Source organism: Carassius carassius, chromosome 35, assembly GCF_963082965.1.
Source record: "Carassius carassius chromosome 35, fCarCar2.1, whole genome shotgun sequence".
In the NCBI taxonomy this organism is placed as follows: domain Eukaryota; kingdom Metazoa; phylum Chordata; class Actinopteri; order Cypriniformes; family Cyprinidae; genus Carassius; species Carassius carassius.
This window is the reverse complement of record NC_081789.1, coordinates 22,756,153-22,783,632: the sequence shown is the minus strand read 5'-3', so window position 1 is coordinate 22,783,632 and position 27,480 is coordinate 22,756,153. Positions and strand designations below refer to the sequence as shown.

General features: G+C 33.3%; 1 protein-coding gene across 2 annotated transcripts in view; it reads left to right on the top strand.

Moving 5' to 3' along the window:
- The window catches only part of LOC132116250 (matrix metalloproteinase-16-like), a 77,427-nt gene that overhangs the window by 15,652 nt on the left and 34,295 nt on the right, over positions 1 to 27,480 (top strand). The window contains exons 2-5 of one of the 2 annotated variants that reach the window (XM_059524991.1): positions 1,361 to 1,877; positions 21,407 to 21,555; positions 22,687 to 22,701; positions 23,061 to 23,183. In XM_059524991.1, coding sequence (XP_059380974.1) covers positions 1,767 to 1,877; positions 21,407 to 21,555; positions 22,687 to 22,701; positions 23,061 to 23,183 — 398 coding nt within the window. In that variant the 5' untranslated portion in view covers positions 1,361 to 1,766. The remainder of the gene's footprint in view (positions 1 to 1,360; positions 1,878 to 21,406; positions 21,556 to 22,686; positions 22,702 to 23,060; positions 23,184 to 27,480) is intronic. The other variant, XM_059524992.1, reaches the window with a different exon arrangement.

Sequence of the window (27,480 nt, the reverse complement as noted above, 5' to 3'; positions counted from 1 at the left end):
AATCATTGATCTGCGACATTTAATCTGATTTTCTTTTCTTTTTCAGCTTTGATGTGCGTGTTCAAACTGAGATGGAGACGGGCTTGTTTTGCACTCTTATTTTTGGACCGTTCCCTGTGTGAGAGGGACACACACTTTGCACTTTTGTAAGAGTGTTAATAAATTGTGCCAAGCAAATGATAAATGTAACACATAAGCAAAAGTCTGTGCTGTTCATGTTCTGGATGATTTAGTCAGAGAAGGCTGACTGTTGGAACTGGAAACAAACAAACAAACAAACAGCTGGGAATAGTTTTATGTATATAAAAAGTGAACAAATGTTTTTTTTATACAGTAAGAGATCATGCGAGATGCCCTCTAGTGGACATGAACGGTACACTGCAAGGCAATACTAGATGTAAGACTAGAACAAAGAATAAATCTAAACATTATTTATTTTTTTATTATTTATATGAATATAAATATATTTATTTTATTATTTACTAAATATTACTAAACTGTTTTACTAAATATATCATTAAAATCAACATTAATACAAAAGTACAAAGAGGAGATCAAAATATATATTAATATAATACTAATATTATTTTTATTTTTATTACTTAAATTTATATATATATATATATATAGTAATAAAAATAATATTAGTATTATATTAATATTAGTTCAATTTCTAATTCAATACTAATATTATTTTTACTACACACACACACACACACACACACACACACATATATATATATATATATATATATATATATATATATATATATATATATATATATATATATATATATATATATATATATATATATATAAATTAACCTTAATAAAAAAAACAAAGGCTAAATCAAAATTGTAATGTTATAAGTAAACCTGTGTTATACAGTTTAATATATATAGTAAATAAAATGTTCTACACACACACACACATTATATATTATTATATTTCGTATATTTATTCATTGATATTATATAATCAATTTAATTAATATTAATTATGTGATGTTAATTCATTATTATTAATTTTGTGTGTTCAATTAACAAAAGAACAAACAAATCTTAACAGTATGTATTCATTTGTTATTCATTTGTAAACGTGTATGTGCTGTATGTTATATATACTGAGACATTCTGAAACATTTAGTACATATGTTGGTAGATTTAAAAAATTTTGTAATATAAATAGGTTAGTCTATATAAAATTTAATAAGAGCAAAAAAAACAATATATACTATATATATATATATATATATATATATATATATATATATATATATATATATATATATATATATATATATATATATATACGGTATCTGTTTATTTACTCCAGTCTGGTGTTGGGTTTCTGATCTAGGCTTCCGTGACGTTGCTCTCCGTGGGTTCTCCGCTGAGGTGGGATTGAGAGCGAAGCGCAGCGCGCACGCGCAGAGGAGAGAGGTATGGTTGAAAACTCGCAGTCCATCGCGCTGAGCAGAAGAGGAGCTGCACAACTAAATGTGACTTATCTGAGCATCATCATCACATCTGCGCCTCCGGGAGACAAAGAAGAGACGAACTCTGAAGGAGCAAACAACGCGATCAGAGCCTCCCGGAGTGATGTGATATCATCATTATTATTATATCTCTCGACGTGACGACTGTTTGTCTGCCTCTAATGTTTCCAACCCACTGAGACCAGGGGGATTTATTCCTTCTTTTGTTCTTTGCTTTTTTTAGTGACTATTAATAAAAGCAGCCAAAACGAATAAATACGGGTCATTATGGTTTTGTTAACACTGCATAATAGAAGAGGGTTGAATTGCTTGTGCGCGCAGTTCTTGCTGTGGATTTTATGTGCTGTGGACGGTGAGGAGCAGCAATTCAGTGTGGAGGTAAGAGATCCACAGAAGAGATGATGTTGATGTCCTTCACAGCTCTATAACAAACCCCGCGCTGGATTGAGCCATTTTGCATGCAATCTACTAATGCAGTTCACCGATTCAAGCTTTGCACGTTCTCTAAAACACGCCAAATTAAAGTTTATCAAATGACAACAATGCAGATGAATGGCTTGCATTGTTATTTCTGAGACTTGTTAGTGAATGTTCACCTTTTAAATTTATATATTAACTTATTAATAAAATCAATGTTAAATATGCTAATGCATCACACAGTCGAAATTAGTGTTCAAGTTACAGTGCTTTGTAAATAAAAAGCAGCATGCAGCATGTGTTGTGGAGCAAATTCACTTCTGTTAGTGTTAACACTATTGTAATGCATTGTAATCAGTGTTGGGAAGGTTACTTTGGAAATGTAATAGGTTACAGATTACAAGTTACCCTGTTTAAAATGTAATAGTAGTGTAACTTTTTCAATTACTTTATTAAAGTAATGTAACTAATTACTTTTGAGTACTTTTTGATTACTTTTCTAAATTTGTGAAAATTAAAGAATAATAAATGAAAGCATATACATCAACTTAAATACATTTATCTAATAAGCATGTGACGTATTCTGTGTACTAAACTCCTGAAACATTGGTGTTTGTTTTTTTAAACTGCTGTCTCTTTGTATATGATGATAGTTTTCTCAAAATAAGTAAAATGCACATGAAGTGACACAGAGCAGTTCTAAAAATTATGTTTATGTGCTCGTGTACTCCTATATTGTGGCAGCAGAGGTTGAAAACACTGCGAGCTTCAGTAGGCCAATGTGTAGTAAATGAAACCATGTCTTTGCTATTAATTTACAGGAGGGGTGGACTGGGAAAAAAATTCAGACTGGAAAATTCAAACTCATACAAACAAATTCATGGACAAAACAATTTTTTTGTATGGACCTGACATAAAAAAGGTTTAAATCTTTAATTTGGGGACATGCAAAATAATTAAAAGTTCTCTCCTGAACTGCACCTTCACCTCCATTTTTCTCTTCAGTCTTTTTATTTTGCCCTGTTATCCATCTCTCTCATGACTTTAATACTCAAGATTGAACAAAACTATACTTTACAATACAATACTCTACAATACTACAATATCTTTATAGAAAAATCCTAATACTGTACACGAGTCATGTTTTTCCCTAACAAAAAAATACCATGCTTTTATTAGCCTCTATAAAAGTAAAATAACCTTGTTTTGTTTTTGTTTTTGTTTTTTTTGGCAAATGGATTTGTATTTATTTTTAAATAAATACATTTGTAAAATATTTTTACATTTTTGGTTTACCACAGTTAAACAATAGTAACCATTTTCTCTGGATTTATAGTTAAATATTAAAATGTTAATTTTCGTAAGAGTTGTGTTGTTGTCTGTCGTATAGCTCCCCCTAAACCTATAAAAAAAAATCTGAATTTTTTTCAGCTAAATTCCTACTGTAACATTACAACAGATAATAATGATGTCCTTTATATAGTATTTTGAGTGATGACTGATGAGCAACGTGCTGCTGCTTGATTAATTAAATATAAAAACAAAGACAAAAAAGCATCTTTACAGATTAAACTGACCTAAAACCCTGAACAGTAGTTCTGCTTCTCTGATCCAGCTGTGCGCTTCCACAGTCCACTCTTTTCTCTCTTGTTCTCTCGCATTGATTACTCTGATTGATTACATTGATTGAGTCTGATCCAACCCGTTTGGCGGAGGCGCGGAGAGCGCGCGAGTCATGACTAACAATTCATGACTTATTAGAGATTTAATTATCAAATGGCGGATTCGCAAATGATCGCTTTAGTATACAATAATGATATTAAATAGTGGGGCAAAATCGGCTGCCAGGCCACCGGGAATTGTCCTGGTTCTCCCGGTGTCCAGTCCGCGCCTGATTTCCACAGACACGCAGAATGTGCAAGTCATATATTGCATTTTTGGGGCTTAATATTCACAGACACTAGTCGATGTCATGTTTTGATTCAAGTGTACTGACCTACTTTTGATTTAGTCATCCAAAATGTGGCATATTCCGTCCGCGTTAGGCATTCCGTTTTTATGACTGGATTCTACGAACCAGACTGTATTTCCGCATCCCGGAAATTATTAGGGCGGTATGTCTCAGAATAGTCAGTGCAATTTGGGAAATAAATCAGTTAAATCTGTATGTGGATGTGTGTAAATATTCAAATGTAATCCCCTTTGTAATCGTTAAAAATTTCATAAGTAACTGTAATTTAATTACTAATTTTTTCGTAGTAACTGTAACTAATTACAGTTACAATAATTTTGTAATTAAATTACGTAACGCCGTTACATGTAACTAGTTACTCCCCAACACTGATTGTAATGTGTTTGTAATGCATTGTTGTATGCATAACATGATGTTGCTACTTCAGTCTATAGCTAATTGGTTCAGAAACACAGTGAAGTGCAAGTGCTTATGTACAATACGTGTTTAGTCCATACCCTTCCATTATTCCGCTCCAAAAGCTTGTATGTTCTCTTTTTTCTGTTTTAGACACACACACATACACACAGGTTTGTTCTTTTGGCACAATCTGATTCACCAAAGGGTGGAATAAATCAACTCGACATGACCTGATATCCGTCCAGTAACCAAAGAAGTCAACCTGTCATTACAGCCTAAATATTGTAAGGGTAAACATGCTGTTACAGTTCAGCTTTTCATTTTTATTAGAAATGCAGCGGCATTTCATGCAAAGCAGCAAAGAAAGCTTTTGCCTTCGAAACGGGCCAACTTTATAAAAGTCTGCTGTGAATTTACAGTCGGTCAAAAGTTATGCTCAAATAAGACAGCTGTTTGTGTTGTTTGGAATAGTGAAGTGTGTTCAGGACAAAGTTTTTCTCCTCAAGCGCTGGACGCTGTTGCAGAGGCAGACCGCCTGTTTATGAGCTTGACAGTTGTGTCAGATGGCCTAAGGAGCCTAAAATCTGCGGTAAAGCAAACAATAGCTTGAGACGCCCTAAATTTTCATCCTGACAACCGTTATTCTTTCTGTCTCTCGGAACACTGCTATTTTAGACCCTTTGAGATTAGAGGCTTTCTCAGGACAGCAGCAATTCAATAACATTTTACAGTACTATGTACTTTAAAGTCCCCAGTCACTGTGTATTTAAGCATCCCATTGTATAAATTAGTGAGAGGCAAAGCGGAATACAGACTATATGAATCAGATCAGCTTGATACAAACTTCTTCACTGGACTGATCTGGATTTCTATTTAGAAGAAAGCACCAGTTGCATCAGTGGTTCCAAGCAGAAGCTTTTAAATTCATGGAAACTTTCCATTGCACAGGTTCTTCAGATTAATCTTCAGAATAAAGTTTCCAAAAGAGGGTTTTTGAAGAACCACTTTAGGTTCCCCAATCTTTTAGTGAACAATTCTTAAAAGAAACTACTAAGTACTAAAAGAATCTAAAGAACCTTCTTTTCCACTATAAAGATAGGCTCCATGAATTGATGCCAATAAAGAACATTTATTTTCGAGATTATACACTCTTTAAAATAAAGGTTCCAAAAAAAGGCTTTCATGGCATTTCAGGGAATAGTTTTTGTTGAGCATTTCAACAATCTGAAGAATATTTTTCACTATAAAGAACCAGTGTGCAATGGAAAGTTTCCATCGGTTCTTCATGACACCACAGACGCCGATAAAGAGTCTTTATTTCTAAGAGTGAAAGAAAACAGTTCGTTGGGAACCCAAAAGGGTTCTTCTATGGCACTGTTGCGGAATCTTTAATTTCAAAGAGTGAAACGGATCGTTTATTTAAAAATTAAAATTCAGTCTTCATTTACTCACTAAAACCAAAAGACCGTAAACAAAATGTGTATATACAATGAAAGCCAATGGGTTCCAATGTTTTTTGGGACCTCAACATTCTTCAAAATATCATAGTCATACACACTCTTAAAAAATAAATAGGCTCTTTATCGGCATTGATGAAGAACTTTTAACATCCATGGAACCTTTCCATAGGATCTTTATAGAGGGAAAAGTTTCTTTAGATCATCAAAAACACTGTTCTTCACATTGGTTCTTCTATGGCATTGCTGCAAAAACCATCTATTTTTTTAAGAATGCAGGTTTGGAGTGACATGAGGGCATATAAAGGATGACAGAACTTTCATTTTAATTGAACTGTCCCTTTAAGAAAGCCTTGTGTGAATCAAACATTCAATCTGCCGGGGTAAAAGAGCATCAAGGAGACAGACAGAATGCATTTTCCACTTGTCCGAGGTTATAAAAGGACACTGATGTAAAACATTGAAGTTTATTGGTGCGGTTTGGCTTACATGTTCTGCTGGTGTGGCAGTGGCAGAGGGTTATATTGGTAGCTTCCTGTGCACACAAATAAATTGGCTTTTAGAGGGTAAGACAAGTCTCTGTCTTTCTAAATGGCGCATCTGTAGTTTAACCTAAATCCGTCCAGGTTTTGACATTATGACAGTCTTAGTTGGACTGAAGTCAAGAGCTGATTGGTCACTGGGCCACAGAATCACTTCAATTTCCTGCCTTCCTTGCAGTTCTACATGTTTTACCAGAGTCATTAACACATGTGTTATGGTTCAATATCTATTCGAATGTATAATGTACACACTCTCAGTACAGTAGACAAGGTCTTTCTCTCTCTTTCTTGCTTTCTGTCTCCGTGTGTATGTGTGTGTTTTGGAGAGAGACATTATTAATAGTGTGTGACAGACAGACAAAAGAGGGATTTAACCAGTGTGCAGCGAAGGCAGTGAGGTGTGTTATAAAAGAAACCATTGACAAACTATTTGGTCTTTCAGAAAGCCAAATTATTAAGAGCTGACAATGGACATGTAATCTTTTCTTGGCAGTCCACACGCTCTCCCATACGTATAGCTCTCTGGAGGTCTTTACGAGGCTTTCAGTTAAAGAATGGCCTCCCAGAACCAGCCGAGGAATTATCTCCCGGGAACACAACTGATTTATTTTTTAATTAAAAAGTAAGATTTATTAAATGGAAAAAAAAGTTGTATTCATATAAATCGTTTGGATTATGGAGGAGTTATTCCGTTCATTGTATAGATCGTCTTGCGACGATCACGTCTTGCGAAAACGCACACATCAAGCTGTAAAATAGAGCCGGAGCTGTCAGTCTACGGAAAACCGTCATGTGAACAGATAAAGCTCTGTCACATCGCTCCAACAAAGGCATATTCTCTCCAGAATGACATGTTTGGATGATGTTTGTCACTTCTTATAACATGATGTGTGTGCGCGCGAATAGGAGTCAGATGGAGTTCACCCTCCATCTTTCTATTGCAGTTTCTATCATTTTGCTAATCTTTCATTAAGCAAGAGTAGATGTTATTTTTACCACCATGGCTACAGTGATTCACCCCCAAAATACACACTGGATGATGTAACTGAAGAATCCATTATATTATAATATATCTACTAACTCAAAATGACCTTCTTTTAGACAAAATAGGTGAGTAAATTAAAAAGCAGTAAAATATAATATAAAATATAAGTTTTTATAATAAAAATCTGTATAAAAAATACTAAGCTTTCAGTACAAATATAACATCACATACCATAAACTGCAATATTTATTTGACTAAATCATTTTATTATGCTGAGAATAATACAACTATGCTGAGACTTCCATGAACATTTTTGAGTGATGATGCAAATGAATCATCATAAATGGACAGTTTGAACTGATTCATGTATATGAATTGAACTAATTCTAATGCTAATTTGAAAATTCAAAGACGGTACTAAAGCTGTCATATTTGAGAATGATAGAATGAAGAATCATCATCTTAAATATGTCATAAATGTCAAAAATATTTAATATATTTCCCAGCCCTAATTGAATTCAAGCATTTGAAGTGGAAAAATACTATGCATAGACATCCATGGACACTTTTGAGCAATGATGCAAACGAATCATTGAATTAGAGTTGAACTGATTCATATAAATGGACAGTTTGAACTGATACAGACACACTGAACCAACTCTAAATGCTGCTTTGATAAAATAAAGATGATACTGAAAATGTTTGTAAGACCAGGAAGGATCATCATCTCAAATATTTCATAACTGTTTATTATATTGCCCAGCCCTAAAAGTAAAGTAGCATTTAGGGGGTTGATCAAATCGATTTAAATGGACCATTTGAACTGATTCATGTAAATTTGAAAATTTTTATATATATATATATATATATATATATATATATATTTCATATATATATACAGTATATATATATATATATATATATTTTTTTTTTATTTATTTATTTTTTTTTTTAATCAAAAACACTCTTTTTAAAAAGCTTGCACAGCTATGAGTAGTGAAGGATCGTCATCTCAGATATTTAAAAAATATTTAAAATATCACCCAGCCCTAATTGTATGCCAGTGTTTTGGGTTGAACCAGTCATATTAGGCCTATATTTAGCTAATCTGTTCTGAGTATCAGGTGCAAAATCACATTATTAAGAGCCAGGCTTTGGGTTTTGTCACACTTGCACATATAATACACATATTCTCTCACACTCGGCACTCAACACATCACACAGCTTCAAAGAGAATACACAATGTGCAACCCATCCCATAAGCCCTTCACTTTAATTTTATATGTGTACTAGAGTCAGTGAGGTTGTGTCCTGCTGAGCACAGAGTCTGTGACGGCCCAACTGAATGGGTTTAGTTCTGTCTTTCTCACCGGTCGACAGATTCCATAACAAGAACCCTTTGAATAATGGAGTCATTTGACAAGGTCGGTTTTGTTCCTGAGTACAACATGAAAGTCTCTTTTGAAGGCTCATGAATGAACAGAAGCTCAAATGTTTATTAGATCATTCCCTTCATAGAGTGTTTATGCTTTTGCAGTGTTTCTGAGTGCCACTTTCTGTCTTGAGGCCTAGAGAGGACATGAGTAGATTGTTGACATTTTCTCAGCTCTTAATTGTTAACGGTTGTTGCATTTGTGCAACATCATCCTATGTGTTTGTATGCTTGTGCAAGCATCAATGCATGCATGCATTCTGTTCGTACATTGTGTCATCGTGTGCATTTCCAGGCAAGATCGTAGTGCTCTGTGCTTCATGTAGCATGTTGTGTTCACACATGGTCTCTCTGATGTCAGTTTGGCTCTATACGGCGAGCAGATTTTCGACATGGAGGGGACTACACATCGGTCTGTTTATCTGTCCTGCGAGAAGCGAGCGCACCAGCACAACCCAAACACTTGGTTCTGTCTGTATGCAATGTCTATTTCTAGCTTTCTAGCCCCGGACGTTATTTTCTTTCTTTTTTCCTTGGCTTAATGTTAGTGTGCTGAAAGAGACTGTTGCTCTTCAATTTTTAATGGCACGGGTGACTGCTGGTGTTGAACAGACGCACATGACACTATGAGCTCTCTTGAGATCTTTGGGGTTTTCTATTGACACTGTAGGGACCTGGAAAAATGTCCTTGCAGCTCAATCCAGTGATGACTAGACATAGCATAGACACTGACTATACAGTTTTAAAATGCAATTTTGACATAACCTGGCCATTTGAAAATGACTTTTGTTGGTGTAACTTAAGATAGTCTTATTTAATTGTATTTTTTTACTTGAAACAACTCAAAATTATTCAAAATTAATCATGTTTACAGTGTACTGTATATTCAAAGTATTAGTTGCATATAATATTAAGATATTATTTAAATCAAAAACAAGTTAGGTCATATATTTTTAGGTCATAAAGTAATCAAAAAGTTGTCCAATTATATTACCAAAAATGTGTTATGTAATGTAGTGTGTGTGTGTGTGTGTGTGTTACTGATTTTGGAATTATTATTTTTTTTAATGAATACTTGTAATTAGCAAGGACACATTAAATTGATCATAAAAGACCCTAAAGACTTTTTCATTATTTCAAATGACTGATTCATCAAAAAACTTATAAACATCTCTATATATAAACTGCGCTTTTATAGTAACGTAAAATTATGTCATAATCCATGCAAACATTTTTATTTATCTATTTGTTTTTTTTCTTCTATTTGAAATGTGACGAATGAAATAGAAGGATTGAGTTAAAGGGATAGTTCACTCTCAAATTAAATTTTGATATGTTTTAGCTTACCTCAAGGACATCCAAGATGTAGGTTTCTTTGTTTCCTCAGTATTTCCCATTTTGATATTTTTAGGTCCAACCGTTCTTGTCTGTGACTCACATAATGGATGTCTATGGTCACCACCTCAAAGAGCATGCACAGAGGAGTCAAAATTAAACAATTCCCCATCATAAGTACACATTGATGAAGTAATACAAGAAACGAGCAGTTTGTGTAAGAAAATGAACAGTATTTATATCTTTTTTACCTTTTGTACACAACCACGTCCAACTGATCTGAGCTCGCGAGTGCTTCCCGATGTGACATGCGCACACGCGCTCTGGCTTAGTCTGCGCAAGCGCGGAAAGCCCCAGATGTGATGTCTCGCGCATGCACATCACTCATTGTTTACCACACGCTACACCACCAATCTGCACTGTCTGAAATATAATGCAGTAATTGTAATAAATGAATGTTTATAATGCACCCTATAATCGTTGCGTTTATAATAAAAATACAACACATTACTCACTCTATTGACAGCGTGCCATTGGGTCCCTCTGGCATTGGACGTCGCCTCCAGTTTATACGTGGCAAACTAAACACAACGTGCAAAACGCTGCGTCTCAACAGCGGAGAAAAATCAGGATCTTCAGTCAGGCAGGCGTGTGATGTGATACTGTCAATGTCCTCGTCGTCATCTTGTAGTTGTTCCATTCGTGACAACATATGCTCTCCACTTCTGTTGGCATCTCACAACACTTGCTACTAAAACACCACCAATTTTGAAGAGATCTCTGTCTCTGAGGCTTGAAGACGTGCTGCTGCAGCGGATCGCTCCTGAGTACTTGGTCTGTGTATTCTGTTTCAAATAAATATGGTTGTGAAAAAAATTCAACGTTGTCTATGGATATATTGAAATCGTCTTCCATTGCAATTTCCTGTACGTCTAAATATGTTTAGATCTTCACAGTGAAAGGTAATACTTCCGAAATCTGTGTAAACCATAGGCAGTAAGTGTAAACAATGAGTGATGCACAGACACTATTTAACTTAACAGAGATGACATAACTGAATCCAATGATGAACTGCCTTTAACTATCATTTTTGCATTATTGACACTGTTTTCCTAATGAATGTTGTTCAGTTGCTTTGACGCAATGTATTTTGTTTAAAGCGCTATATAAATAAAGGTGACATTGACATTGACATTGAGTGATGTACACGCGCGGGAGATCGCTTCCAGCACTTTCCACGCTTGCGCAGACTAATAAGCGCGCGCACGTCACATCGGGAAGCACTAGCGCACTCAGATCAGTTGGACATGGTTGTGTACAAGAGGTAAAAACGATATAAATACTTTTCGTTTTCTTACACATTCCGCTCGTTTCGTGTCTTAGGTCATCAATGTGTACTTACGATGGGGAATTGTTTACTCCACTGTGCATGCTCTTTGAGGTGGTGACCATAGACATCCATTATGTGAGTCACAGACAAGAACGGTTGGACCTAAAAATATCAAAATGGGAAATACTGAGGAAACAGAGAAACCTACATCTTGGATGTCCTTGAGGTAAGCTAAAACATACCAAAATTTAATTTGAGAGTGAACTATCCCTTTAATATCTAATCTATGTTTCATTATTAATTTAAGAAGTCATGAGATGAAGACTGATAAAAATGCAAAATGGTGCAACTCATTAAACACTTTAAGATACCATAAGTTGTGCTTCACATACTATAAAATACTAGGCTGTATACAATTACATACTGAGCAATAGGCATTATGCTAGTACTCCATTCTGAACATGTACTGTAGCAACAGACACAAAGCTCTTTCTGGAGGGAATGTACTGTGAATGAATGAAAATGTTTTGTTTGGAACTGGGTTAAAAACGTGCTAGATCCATGCTAGAACTGTGACATTCTCTGACATTTGGCCAAAACAGTCGGCAGCGGTTGATGGAGGGCATGAGACGGAGAGGTAGCCATGGAGATCTCATGTGCGATATGACGCTTTGGTATGTGTCCGGATGAATAATTTAGTGCATGTGAAAACCAATACCAGAGAGTGATAGCCTTTACCCACACACACTTACACTCACTAAAGCACAGGTGACGCAAGAGATCCCATGTGTCTGGTGTCACAGCTCAGCTAAAACAGACAGCAGTTAAGTGCCATTGTGTGAAAGATCTTTTTTTTTTATATATAAGCTAAACAATGTGCTTAGACAGACACACACATATTATATACAGAGAGGCAGAACAACAGTTATGGCAACTCAAATTGCATGCAGGGATGATTCAATCACACATTAAAATTAATGTAGCATTAGTGATGTAAAGCTTTCCATAAGCCCATACAATGATCAAGTATTAATCTGTTAAAGTTCTGAGGTCTATCCTCACTTGGAATTAAATTTTTTTAATTATTTAAACTAAAATAGTGACTGTTTTCACACAGGTCTCCCTGAACACACCCCTTGTCTGTCATTGGTCAGACAAAAATAGCCCCGCCCCAAACTCACACTATTGGTTGAGCAAGTGTTTCTGTTGCTTGGCAGGTCTGGATTCTCAAACAAACAATGTTTTGAAAGAACCACAGAACCAAAAACAGATATTTCACTTCTAAAGATGAACAAAGGATTTTACAGGATGGAATTAGAAGTATTTTGACTAGGCAAGCTCAAAAGTCACTTATTTATCTGTGATCTATACTCCATCTGTACATGTTGCCATGGTCACATCTTCTCTCTGAGGGTGGTTCATTGCTAATGAAGCATTCGGACGGCCTTTAGGGTTCAGCTTTGATGTTTCTATGAGGCTAATTAGGCCTCGTTTGGCTTATTAGCTAGTGATCCATGAAGCACATCAGCTCTGAAAGTTCAGTGGCGCGGTTCTGCAAACAGACTATGGCGTCAGGTCCGCTCCGGCCTAAATCATATTGTATGATGTTGGTTGACCTTTTTGCAGTTCAACAATGGCTATGTTCCATTGTTATTTTTATAGTTTTATAACTAAAAATAAAACTATTAAAAATGAAAAGTTTTGGCAAAATATAAAAATGACAAATTAAAATATTTTATTTTCTTAGAATATACATGTTATTTAAAAAAAAAAAAAGCAACTTACTAAAACTAACATTTAATAAAATAAATAAAATAAAAATAATAATAATGGCACAAAAGGACATAAAAAAGAACTAAAAAAAAATACAAATTTGGAAGCTATGTATAACCACATATATAATATTTTATTATATTACATTTCCTAGTGACCAATAGTTTTGAGGCTAAGTGTGCAATAATACAAAATAGGAATTTCAACCGTCATTTTCATGAATGTTATTCATATGGTATTTATGGCTCATGTGATTGGCTCATGAAAAATATACCTATGAGCAAAGAACAGCTCACTTCTTCCATAGCAGCTTACATACTTCCAGAAAGTCCTTCAGTAGATATGTAACTACCAATGAGATTAACAAAAATGCTAACGGATATCTCTCTCATTGACAAGTTTGCTATTTGGAACACATCCATAATCACACATGAATGACAAAAATCAAGATGCATTAACAAAAAAACAACAGTTAGCAAACAGTTTTCAGCAAAAAAAAACAAAAAAAAAAACAATGAATAAACAAGTTGGTAGACTAAATGGTTAAATATCTGGGTTTATAACTTAAAGCTTGTAGCCCAAAGTGTCTTTCAGCAAGACACTTGAGTGAAAAAAGTACAGTAAACTGCTTTTGACAACAGCATCTGCCAAGTAAATAAATGTCAGTCTCACCAAAATACACCTGTAGGCCCAAAGCTCTTTGTTCATTTGACATGCAGTCCACATCCAAGGAGCCAACGTACAGTATCTTGTATCCTGGTTGTGTATGGAATTACATTTGTTTCAATAATAATGAACGAAACTTCACTATCCAATCAGAGTAGATCACTGTTAAGCCCGCCCCCACGAGAGGTTTGTGTCAAAACACCAAACGAAAAACTGCGAAACGTAAGCGAAATCTGTGGCAATTAATTTAGAATCCACGATTAGCAAAAAACGAATCTTTGAAAAACATTAACAAAGAATAAAGCATATTTGAAGAGCCTGTTAAATTTGTGCGACTGAGTGCATTTTTTTTATTTTCATTGTGTTTTTCTTCTTTTGTAATGGCATATTTTTGGATAGTTTCTGAAAAAGTTACATTCAGTTTTATAAAGTTTTGTTCATTATTATTGAAACAAATGTAATTCCATAGTTGTGGTTTTTAATGGCCTCAATCTTCTTAATGCTGCACCAAACATGCCAAATTTTCCCAAATCCAAATGCACCTCAGATCACTCTCTCTCCCTCTAGAGGTCCCCTGGTGTATCTTCAGTCCTCACAAAACCCCTCACACTAACGATGACTATGTACAGCCAAATGTACAAGTCATACACTGAATAATCCATAGCTCAGAGGAAGACCTTTTCTGAATATTTCTCTACTTACATAACACGCATGTATCTGTCTTCACTGTATTAAATGTGTTCTGCTCTGATATAAAGTGATTGACAGAGAGGTGTTAGAAAACATTGACCTGCTGTGTGGAGCTCAGCTGTCTATCATCAACAGATAAAAGAGGGTAGATAACACTGGAAAGCTGGAAGAAGAAATGAGTTTAGACACCAGGGAACACGAAGATGAACCTAAAGTGCCAAACGCCTCGGATTATCCTTCTTTTTATCGTCATTTCCACTGTTTTGTGTTCCTCTCTAATTATATTTGAATGTTTGGATGGCAGCTAGCATACTATAAATCTTGTACTGAGGCATGAGAGTGGTCCAGTTCATCTTAGGACAACAGAAAAGCAGATGGCTCTCAAAAGAGGATAAGAATGCAAAAATAATTCTGTCAAAATGTGTAAATAAATTAAATTAAATTAAACTTTAAGCATGTATTATTATATTATATTATTGCACAATTTTTCTTGTTTCTATAAACAGTTTATAGAAAGCAGAATTCAAAAATAATTGTCAAAATTGGTAAAATAAATACATATAATTCAACTAAATGACATTACACTTTAAACGTGTATTATTATTATTATTAAAAATTATTTCTCAAAACATCCTTCAAAAATGGTAGAAATCTGTAAAGTAAATGAAATTAAACTGCATTAAATTGAACTTTAAAAATGTATTATATTATATTATATTATATTATATTATATTATATTATATTATATTATATTATATTATATTATATTATATTATATTATATTATATTATATTATATTATGCACAATTTCTATTTAAATAACAATTTCTTGTCTCAAAAAACAGTCCTTAGAAAGCAGAATGCAAGAATAATTGTCAAAATCTGTCAGATAAATAAATTCAATTATATTTAATGGCATTAAATTAAACTTTTAACATGAACGTATTATTGATATTATTATTATTATTAATAATACACAATTTACTCTAAACTTGTCTGTGGACACTACTAGGGTTGTGAACATATTATCTACCCAAATTAGCTACAGTATTTAGCTATTTATATACTGTAGCTATTTAGCCATTAAAAGTCCTGTGGTTTGTAATTTCTGCTTCACTACTGGAACTAAACATAATTGCAAAAATGATGATTTCAACAAAGTTTGGACAAACAAATAGTCCCACAATACTGATGTTATGGCTAAACCAGTCAGGCCTTTCAAACAAACAGATTTTGGTCCCATTAGTGCCAGAGAAATGGCACACTTCACTTTTAAGTTTACTGGTTTAAATAGTGCAGCGTGTCTAAAACGTTTGCCAGCACTTAACACAATAATGCACCATACCTCCCACAGATTAAGTTGAGCTTCACTGTGTTTGTTTATACTTACGTTTTTTGCCAGGATTTGAGGTGTTTTGCAACCTTTTGGTTTTGAAATAAAGTTTGAGAATAGTTTGTCATTCTTCTTTCTGGAAAAAATGTCCCTCAGCACCCTAAACAAACAGAGGAACATGAAGCGTTGGGTGTAGATGCTGGGCAGCAATAACTGTGTTGAGTTGTGCAATCGAATTATAGCACCTCTGCACAATGCCGCCTACAAAAACGTGACAGATTTGCTGTTCTGGTTTGGTTTCCTCACTCACTTCAGGTCTGTGCATTATGCAACACCTCATCACATATGTGTCTGTAAACCTGAACCACCATAGATCCCCTTGGATCCCGTTCCGACATCAAATTAGGTTACGGTTTTTATTCATGAATTCTGACTATAAGTGCCAAATGCCTGTGCCAGTTAAAAGCATGATTCCTGTGCAGAGGAAAACATCTGAAGATAACATATCGGTGTTAAGCTAACAGCATGCTGTGAATGAATGCAAATACGGGATATTTTAGCACAGCGTTACACTTCCCTGACCAGGCGTGCCATTAGTCGGGCTGAAGGGCAACCTGTAAAAATTCTGTTAAAAATTCTAAATTAAATTGCCTATTTGTCAGGTCAAAATGTGTTATGCATATTTTAGTTAACCCTAGATGAGATATTGCTCTTTCATAGCTCAATAAGTTTTGAAATAAAAATATGATGAAAAACTTTAACCCTAACTTAAAAAACTTAAGATATGTTGCTTTGGAAACTAACCTAAAATAAATAATTTGAACTTGAAGTACCAAAATTACTAAAACTAAAACCAAAATAAATATTGTTATAAATATAGAAGAAATAAAAAATAACTTAGATGAAAAAAAAAAAAAACTAAAATAAAATACTAATAGTAAAATACTTAAATGTAAATCAAACCTAAATTGAAAACGTATATAAAAATATAATTAATATATTAAATAGAAATATAATTATGAATAAAAAAATTCTACATATTAATTGAAAAACTTAAACTTACAAAAATCTAAGATATGTTTCTTTGGAAAACTAAAATAAATAATTTGATTTTGAAGTACCACAATTTCTAAAAAAAAAAAAAAAAAACGTATATATACAAATATGACAAATAATAATAATAATAATAATAATAATAAATAAACACAAAGAAAGAAAATGCATTAAAAATTACTCAAATGTAAACTAAAACTAAAATGAAATGAAAACATATTAAAAGTCTAATTTATATAATTTAATTATTTAAAAATCATCTAAATATTAGATGAAAATTTTCAAGCTAATCTGAAATAAATAATTTAGAGCTGAAATATTAAAATGACTAAAACTAAAATGACTAAAAACTAAAATAAAAAAATATATATACAAAGATGACAAAATGTGTCATCTAATGTGTCAACTAATGTGTCAATAGTTTAGAAATACTACTAAAATAACATTGACTTGGCTCTTCAAAATCTGAGCAAGAAGAGACATATTTGGGCTTTTTCTTTCACATGGGTATCACATGTGTGTATTCACAACACAACTAATTATCCTTGTTATCCTTAACACATAAAACAGCCTAAGTGAATCAAGTCCTCTGATCGCTGTGTGTGAGACAGTGTAACAGAGATATATTCATGTGACCTGTTATATATTACCTCTGTAGTCTAAGGGTAATTTTGGGGCCTGGAGAAGTTTTGTCATGCCCTGACATTTGTGCTTTTTTCAGTTTCTTATAAACATCTAAATAGCTCAAGTCTAATCTCACTGCAATCAGCACAAACTGGGCTATAATAATATGTGAGCAGCATGTATGTACATGATTGTGTTTTTGAGAAAAAAAATGATATGCATGGTTAGTGAAAAACTAAAAATGTTAAATCACTTGAATAAGGCCATAAAACAAATGAAGAACATTGGTTCCCAGGACTTTTGAGAACTGGAGCTTGTAGCCTAGAATTTTTCTTTCTAAGTTATGTGAAAATCATCTGTTTACTCACTCACAGAAAACAATATTTTGATTTAAAATTTCGAAGACACTTTTTGTTGGTAAAAGTCATATGCGAGTAGAGGTCAACTACCACGAATATCATTGTGACAAAGACAAAGACCCACATAATGAGCCTTTCAGTCAGTCATTATTATTATTATTAATGCTGAACAGAGCTGAAAATATTTTTTCAGTTTTTTGGGGGGAGGGGGGGGGGTAAATTGAAAGAACAGCATTGCTTGTTACATTTGTTACTGTTACATTTATTTGTTACATTTATATTATTTACATAAAGCTTTTGAATGGTATAGTAGTGTATATTGTTATTGAAACTTCATAATGTTCATAATGTTCATAATGTCACTTGATTATACATTTTGTCAGGAATTATAGTTTGGAAACAGTCTTTGGAAAAAATCTAACTAGTAAATGTTTACATGTTATCTTCAGTTTGAATCTGAATAGGGCGTTCAGCGCGGGGGCGTGGTCACATTAGAAGACAATCAAGGGAGACGTGAAAAACGGACATCGTGTTGTTTTCATATGGATTACTTTATCACAGAATATCTGTTTTCAGCAGCACTTGTTTAGTTTAAAAGTAGACATGTCAGGCTTTCTATAGATATCTCTCTCATGTCTCTTCATTGAGTATTCACTGAGTTACAGTACATTTTAATGACGTGTTTGTAAATGAAGATCAGCGCAGACAAAGGCTGCAGACAACACACCTTGTTTGTTATCTTTATTTTATAAATGTACAAAGTTTTGTTGTTATTATATCTGTATACAAAAAAGTAGACCCTTTACAGATTCGATTGATGTATTGCTCTTATCTGTATGATCAAAACTGAAAGTGTAATTTAAGTTCTTTTCGGGGTTACCAGCAGAAAATGCATCATAACGCGTATACACGTTAATCGACTCCAGAGGGTTAAGCTTTCTGTCATGTAGGCCTATCTCACAGACCAACCTCAATTTAGTCTTTAAATGGGTTTGATTAACACAAAACATTCCTGGTAGATCCAGGAACATGTCATACTTGGGTAAATCGTGTTATGTGTTTTAGATGAGTATGTCATCAAATTCGCAAGCTGCAGGACCTTCAAAAAAAAAAAAAAACAGAATCTCCCATAGAAATATCTAGCTCATATTTCACCCCAGAACAGAAATTTTCTTTAGCACACGAAAAATACTTTGCATAGATATCATCATCATAACAGCAATGCAAAAAAAAAAATATAATCATTCTCATTAGTGAAAATTATCCAAATATCCAAGTATGCAAATATAAAAGTTGTCCAAGCGAAGAATGAATAGAAACCCAGTTGTATTTTTTTTAGATTTTCTTATTTTCGGTCTAAGTTTTATGGAAGTTAGTACATTAAATAATAGTATACTAGTTATCAATTTGTCGAATTACTAAAAAAGAAAATACATTGTCAAATAAATAAATAAATAAATAAAATAAACAATGTTGTCTCAACTTAAAAATGTATGTTTAGTCTTGAAATGGTAAGTTGTACTAACATTCCCATTATGTTATGAAAACGTTATTTCTGAATGTTCTGAAAATTCAAAATGTCAATAAATAAAAAAAATAAAAAATTCATATAATTTTGTAAATATTATAACTTTACTTTTGAACATTTCGTAAACATTCTGAAACTGTAACATTTAAAAAAAAAAAAAAGACGAATTTTCAACCAAAACATTTTAGAAGAAAACCGTTCCATGAATGTTTTTGCTAATTTTTTTTTGCTAATGTTTTGCTGTTTTGAGAACATAAAAGACCAGAGAACTTTGAACGAACATTCTATTAACGTTACTGGGAGAACATTTGTTCATAACTTTTAGAGAATGTTGCCAGAACATTAGCAAATGTTCCGAGAACATTCCCTTTTAAAACAATTGAATTCTAATAAGATTAACTGTGTCATGTAAATTCTTTAATACTTTGAAATCCTATAGCATTATTAATTGTACAAAGCAACTAAAATGACCATCAGCAGCCAATCAAAATTCAGCTTACCAAGTCAAGATCAAAGAAGCTGGCATTTGACAGCAAACAACTGTATCTATAAGACCTGTTCTTTCAAATGTTACAAATATTTTTAATGTCCAGATAAGCTTCACATACAGCAGAGATTTGGATTTGACCTCTATTTGTGTGTGTTTATCTGGTGGACTTCTCTTTAGCACAGGCACAGTGACTTTAGAAAAGGGCATGTTAGGACATGGATGTTCTTATAGCTAGAAGAGAGATGATGATTCACACACACACACACACACACACACACACACACACACACACACACACACACACACACACACACACACACACATATACTCTCAGTGTCATGATGAGTGTTGTAGAGTTGTGATGCATTTGGCTGTTTGCTGAAGGCAGCAGATGGCTCAGCAGAGGATCCGTGTAAGCATTTCCTACCGCTTCTCTCCAGCATTAATGAGAAAATCACTGCAAAATAAACTCAACCTTCTTTTTAATCTGCTAATGGCAATAACGGTAGCAGCGGCCATGTTTCTCCAGACAACTCTGTCAGTATGAGTTCATTTAGCTATTCTAAGAAAATAAAATTCTGTCTGGTTATATTTCCTTAGGCATATTAGTTGTTTTTCCTCTCAATTTCATATGTATTCTCAAGAAACTGAGTTATTTTAGCTATGTTAAGAAAAAATTATAATTCAATGATATTAAATTATATATATATATATATATATATATATATATATAATTTTTTTTTTTTTTTTTTTTTTTTTTTTTTTTTTTTTTCAGTTAAGTGGTGTACAAATGAAAATGAAAATTATTACAATGTGTGTGTGTGTGTGTGTGTAAAAGATATGTGTATATATTTTTCTTTTTTTTACTTATAAACTGCATATTTCAGTAAGTTGTGGACTAAGAATTAATTAAATACATAAAATCTTAAATATAAAAATATACATTATATATATATATATATATATATATATATATATATATATATATATATATATATATATATATAAATCAATTAATAAAATATTCATAAAATCTAATAAAAAATCTATTCAAATTTATTTACATTTATTTATTTTTTTTACATTATTTATTAATTTTTAACTCCACACATTTACATATAATTGCATATTCGTAAACAAGAATGACCATTTTCATTTTTTTTATATTTACAAATTAATTACAAATTACAAATCAATTACACATAATAACATACATGTATTATAGGTAAATAATACAAAGATATTTTATTATATAATACAGATATATATTAGTTATACATTATTTATATATTCAAATGTGAGATTAATTAATGTGTTGAATTATAATAACTACACATGAATTAGAAACATAGAAGGTAGTTCAGCCTTGCATGTAAAGCTACGGTTATATCTTACACTCAGCATGCGAAGATGGAAAGGTATTAATGCATCGACTTATGCTTAAATGCTTAATGATATTAAAAGAATATATGTTCCCAAAAGTGACGTGTAATGATTAAACAAAAGTCTCTCTCACTCTCAGACTTGGCTGCAGCGGTATGGCTACCTCCCTCCCACAGACCCCAGAATGTCCGTCCTGCGGTCAGAACAGACCATGCAGTCTGCTATCGCTGCCATGCAGCGTCTCTACGGCCTTAATGTCACCGGTGAACTGGATAAGAACACCATTGAGTGAGTAGCAGTTACACTCTCACACGGCCACTCGCTCCAATATCGACTGATTCTGGGTCAGAAGTTTAACATGATGTTGTTCTTCTCAGAGACTCTTTAACATCATTGATTGTGTACAACTAAATTAGTGGCTATACTTTACCATTGCAAAAACCAACAAAGACGGTTGCCAGCATGTTTAGTTCCCCATCATGAGCTGTCTCTACCAACACCTGCACTAGTAATGCCAAAGTCATGGGTTCAGTTCCCAGGGAATAGACCTAATAGACCTTAATCAGGGTAGTGTTATATTTAATTTTTGACAGGAAAGAAAATGAGGCTGTGAAGGTCAGTAGATTGCACTGTTGTTTAACAACATACTGATTGTTCATTGGATGAAAAACTTTCAGTAGTTAAAAACCCCATAAAACAGTTTTGAAAGTGGTGAAAATTAAGTGATCTGGGCCTTCTATACAGAATGTGCCATTGTAAAATCTATCCCTCGCAGTCTCGTTTTCAGCTGCATTAAATTCAATATGGCGTCAAAAATGACTACAGTTTATAGCAAAATAATTTTGGGCTAAAATATATGTGAAATGTATGAATGTAAATTGCTAAACCACCATCGAGATCAGCATAAACCACCCCGGACTAACATGAAAACTGATTTCAGAAGGGTAATGGATGGGGAATTACCGGATTTGATTTTAGAAATGCCTTTACAAACTGCTCAAAATCAATATGAAAAATGTACGTCTATGCATACTGAATTTGGTGTACAGCAGTGATTCCCAACCACACTCTTCAAATAAGGTTCTTTATTGGCATCTATGGTTCCATGAAGAACTTTCAACATCCATGGAATATTTCCATTCCAGAAAAGGTTTTTTATAGTGGAGTTCTTAACAGAACTGTTCTTTGGGGACCAGAAGAGGTTCTTCTAAGGCATCACTGTGAAAACAACCTCATGGAACTTTTATTTAAGATATTGTTCTAGTTTGTCATTATTGAAAGACACTCACACCTGTCTTATAAGGGCTACAAACGTCTACAACGGTTGGGAAACACTGATGTACAACATCTGGCCACTAGGATCCTGGTGATGTCATAACTCTTATGTGATCTTTTTGTTTCCTTTTTGCTTCGGCGTAGTGATATCACCATAAGGTGAGGCTGACACTTCTCTTATGATTTGTTTCTGAACTTGTCTAGGCTTCTCTATCTCTGTGTGAACTCTAATTGAAGGGAACAGTGTTATGAATAGAGTAACCATACAGTATTAATTTAGTTGATTAATTGGCTGATATTTGGCCTCTCTATTCATCTTTGAAAACATGGTGGATCTTATACTATTAAATACACAAGTTAATGTTAATCAGGTTGATATGATGGAAACCTTGCGTATTTTGAGGGGTTATTCTAGAATTCCAATTAATCTATGAACATTTTAGTGTTGTGTACTGTAGAAGCTCAGACAAGTGAGAAGCAATGAAATATTAATGAATCTACTTATGTTTCTCTCTCAGCTGGATGAAGAAGCCACGATGTGGGGTGCCAGACCAGTTCGGCGGTGCCTCGAAATTTAGCGTCCGAAAAAGACGTTATGCCCTCACAGGGCAGAAATGGCAACATAAACATATCACATACAGGTGAGTTACTAAAACACACTTACTTTGTGTGTATGTGTTATGAAATTATTTATTTTTGTGCATTTCTGTGAAATTTCCACATTTCCAAGACACATTTTGTTTAGAAGCAAAATTGCTTAAAATACTTCAGAGAAAGTGTATTTTTCTTACTTTTCTTTTAAGCATAAATCCAACATTATTATAGTGAGGTTTATGCTTGAATCAAGAAAAAAACTTTTTGCCAATGGGGTAAGAAAAACAGACTTAATTCAAAATGTATTCTCTGAAAACAAGTTTTTATATTTTATACAATTTTGTTTCTCAAGTATAAATGTGTCTTGTTTGAAAATAAGTCTCTTATGCTGATTAAAGCTGCTTTTATTTTGTTAAAATGCAGTAAAAGCAGTAATATTATGTAATATTAATGCAATTTAAAGTAACTGTTTAAAGTAATCTATTTTAATATATTTTAAACCTCATTCATTCCTGTGATGCGAAGCTGAATATTCAGTGTCGTTACTCCAGTCTTCAGTGTCACATGATCCTTCAGAAATATCCTGATTATTATAAATTTGAAAACAGTTTTTGGCATATACACCATCTTTTCTGACCTACATTCTTAAAATGAGTTATTGTTCTTATATAACCTCAGCGACAAGTGATTTGTATTGGTGTTACATGTATTATACTAACATGATGCTCTCTATAAATGCAATATTTCTTTGATAATCCCACAGCTTATGCACGACCTATATTCAAATATAACCATGTTACATTTGCCTCAAAATAATCTGCTTGACAGTACTTTGTCGGTGGGTTTGTGTGACGGCTGTGACGGACAATCTCACACCACTGTAGAACATAAGCAGAAGTTTATCCACCTAGAAACACAGTCTCGCCTCAGAATGAAGATTTAGACAGCTGAACAGCTCAAATAATAAATATTCTTACTGAATAAAAAAAATCCAGCTTAACATTTCTTCTTTAAACTCTCTGGCCTTCTCTAATTGTGTTAATGTACAGTAAAAGTGTTTTTGCAAGCTGATGGACGAGACGAAATTACAAAAGACTAGTAGCACATCTTTTGATATGACATAAGTCAAACAATACAGCCTACTGATAAAGAGAGAAAGAAAGAGAGCGATAGAGAAAGATTATGATTATGGAATGGAATGGTGGCTTTAGGCAGGGGTGTGTGTGTGTGTGTGTGTAGCCAGGGTGAGCAGATGGGTAGGCAGTACTTACACACAGACACACACACACACACACACACACACACACACACACATACAGAGGCCTCTCCTCATCCTTATGCTATAACAAGCACAAATAGCATCACTGTATGTGTGTGTTTTAGTCTGGGCTAATTGAGTTGGTCTCAAAGCAGTCTGTGTTCTCATAACCAGTGACACACACACAGTCATTCACGTAACTGACATAGTTTCAATATCGCCAGCAAAGGACCTGAAAGAACAAAGCGAGGTGTTGTGCATTCAGTGACTCTTTCGTGTGAGAACCTTGTGTTAACATGGGTTAAGATGATATAATACCACAATTTTTGTTGTAACAGCATATGTAATGGGCACTGTTGTTAACTATTGATTTGACAGAAGTCGGTTTAGGCTGTCCTGTGTTTTTGAAAAGAACATTTTCTCATATGAATTCACAATTTAGTGGCTTAAAGGATGCTCAGGGTTCAGGGCAAGCTCTGTGGAAAGCGTTTGTGGCAAAATGTTGATTATTTTAGAAAATCGTTTGCTTTTGTTCCTCTTTTGAAAGTCACTTTTCATAAAATTGTCCACTAAATGCAAACGTTTCATTCTTTTGTTGGAAGTCAACTAGGCCAGCATATTTTTGAACAAATATACATGTTAATCTATTCTATATATATTTAACATTTTACATACAAATTATTTTTTTTATAAATTTAAATAATGTAATATTTAAATATCAATATACTTTATTAATATTATTATTATTATAACTTATTTGTGCACTGGCATGTATTATTCAGTAAGATTATAGGTTTACGATTTAATCTGTAAAGTTGTAAATTGTATAAATCTAGACTTATTAAATTTTAAATCAGTTTATATTTAGAATTTTATCGATGACTTTTAAAACTTTTAAACAAACCAGCATTTGATTTATTTTAATTCTACTTGCTGTTTGCTACCTCAATTCAAAATTGAATTAAAAATTAGGAATTTCAAAAAGAATTCTGATGGGGTGTTTGCACAACTCAGTTTGCGACTAAAAATGGAAGAAAAAAAATTATGTCTTTTGGCCATTTATTTATATGACAACTGCATTTTGGCGGCCTGAAAACTTTTGAAAACGATACCATTACGGTCTCTGTGTTAACTAAAAATACAAAATTTGTGAAATAATGTGTTCAGTAGCTATGTCTAAGTATTTCTTTACAAAGTGGTATCACCAACTACTGGTCTGGTCAGCATTTTTGGTCGTTTTTGCAGATTCATGTGAACGGAAATCAGTTTGACAACTTGTTCATCTATACGTGGAACTTTTTAAAAAACACAAATAAAAAAAAATCAGTTTTCAGTACTTAACTGTCATGCCCTCAATTTAATTCAGAAAGGCACACAACCTCGCTTAGTTTAGTGGACAATATCCCTGCTGTTGGATTTTCAATGGAAAGATTTCTTCTGGTGGTGGTGGTGTAGCCTTGTGGTTAAAGAGCTGGGCTGACAGCCAAACAGTTATAGGTTCAAACCCCAAAAGACGTGATCTATGAATTATAACCATTGTGCCCTCTTGACAAACACTTAACCCTACCTGTCGTTGTGATTTAACGCGGTTAAACTTTAGAAACGATTTCCACTGGCTCTGGTCATCAACCAAGTGCTTTCTGGCATCCAGACTCGATGCAAATTTATGCTCCTTTTTCTCAGTGATTTTTTTAACTGAATCAATTCTGTATGTCACAGATGAGAAACATGGCAGGAAGGTTTGTAAAACACCTCACACGTCTCTAACAAGCAGCCTTCACAGCAGCCGAGCTGAAAATCTAAGCCTAAAGAGGAAAAGAAATATCGGAAGGGTCATGAAGTTCAAAGACGGGATTAGGATTTCTGGGAAGTACAGCTGAGAAAGACAAAAAAATACATGAACAGTGGAAGCCAGATGTTGATCTAATAGTTCGCATTCACAGACAGAACAACTGTATGCGGATGATATCCAAACACCATCCTGCACCACCTGGAGGGAATGAGAGAGACAAATAGAGATAGAGCTTAGGTTTCCGTGAGATATCATGTCTTGTAAATATTTGAAGAGGCACAGCTTTTATACAATTTAAATTCCTCAGCACATTTGAGAAAACAGCTGCTCCTGAGTTGATTGAGAGTTTTGGCTAATACACTATAGACACAAGCACTATGCTGAAGTACCTGATAGTCATACTTAAGTACCTGTATAAGAAGAGAAACCCTCATGAAGATACCTCAAGTAAATGTTAAAGTAACCCATGGGAAACATATCAAATAGAAGTTTTACAGTAAATGATATTCTATGTACTTAAGCATCAGAGTCTGTGTAAGAAGATGAATCAGAAAGTGAGTCAGATTTTTGACCAACTGCTTTTTCTTTCAGATTGCTTTGTGAATGAATCATTCAGATAAACTGTAAACCAGTAAACGGTTCAATTAAACTGCCTCAAAATAATTATTTATTCACGACTGTGCTCTTTTCTAAATGTTGTCAAGTAAAAGTGAAAATCAATAGATATATTTACAATCAGTTGAGTTCGTAATATTTAGAAAAAAATGTCATATTTCTTCCTTGTTTCACATGTTACATGTAATTACTATTATAATAACAATTCATTATGCATAATTACATGCAAGTAACATTTGTTTGAATGTGCTTTTATTTATATTTCCAGTTTTGTTTTAATTTTCATTTTAGTTTTAGCAATTGTCTTTCAATTTAGATTTTGTCATTTTTATACATTTTTAATTTTAAATATTTTTATTTAGCCCTTTTTATTTCTGTTTTAGTAATTTTAGTACATCAACTTAAACTTATTTTATTTCAGCTAGTTGCCAAGAGAATATTTCTAATTTTCAATTAACATTTTTTTTAAGTTTAGTTAAGATTAGGGTTGTTTTTTTGTTGTTGATTTTTTTCCACAATTTCTGAAAACAATTTTAGTATTTTAGGTTTTAACAAAACTACTCTGCAATTGAAACTAGGATGATCTTATTAATTCCAGTAAGTCAGTTTGGAATGTTTTTGCAAATTAAGCTGTTCAAAAAGAAATTATTTACTTTATTTGAGTGTCTGAAAGTACTTA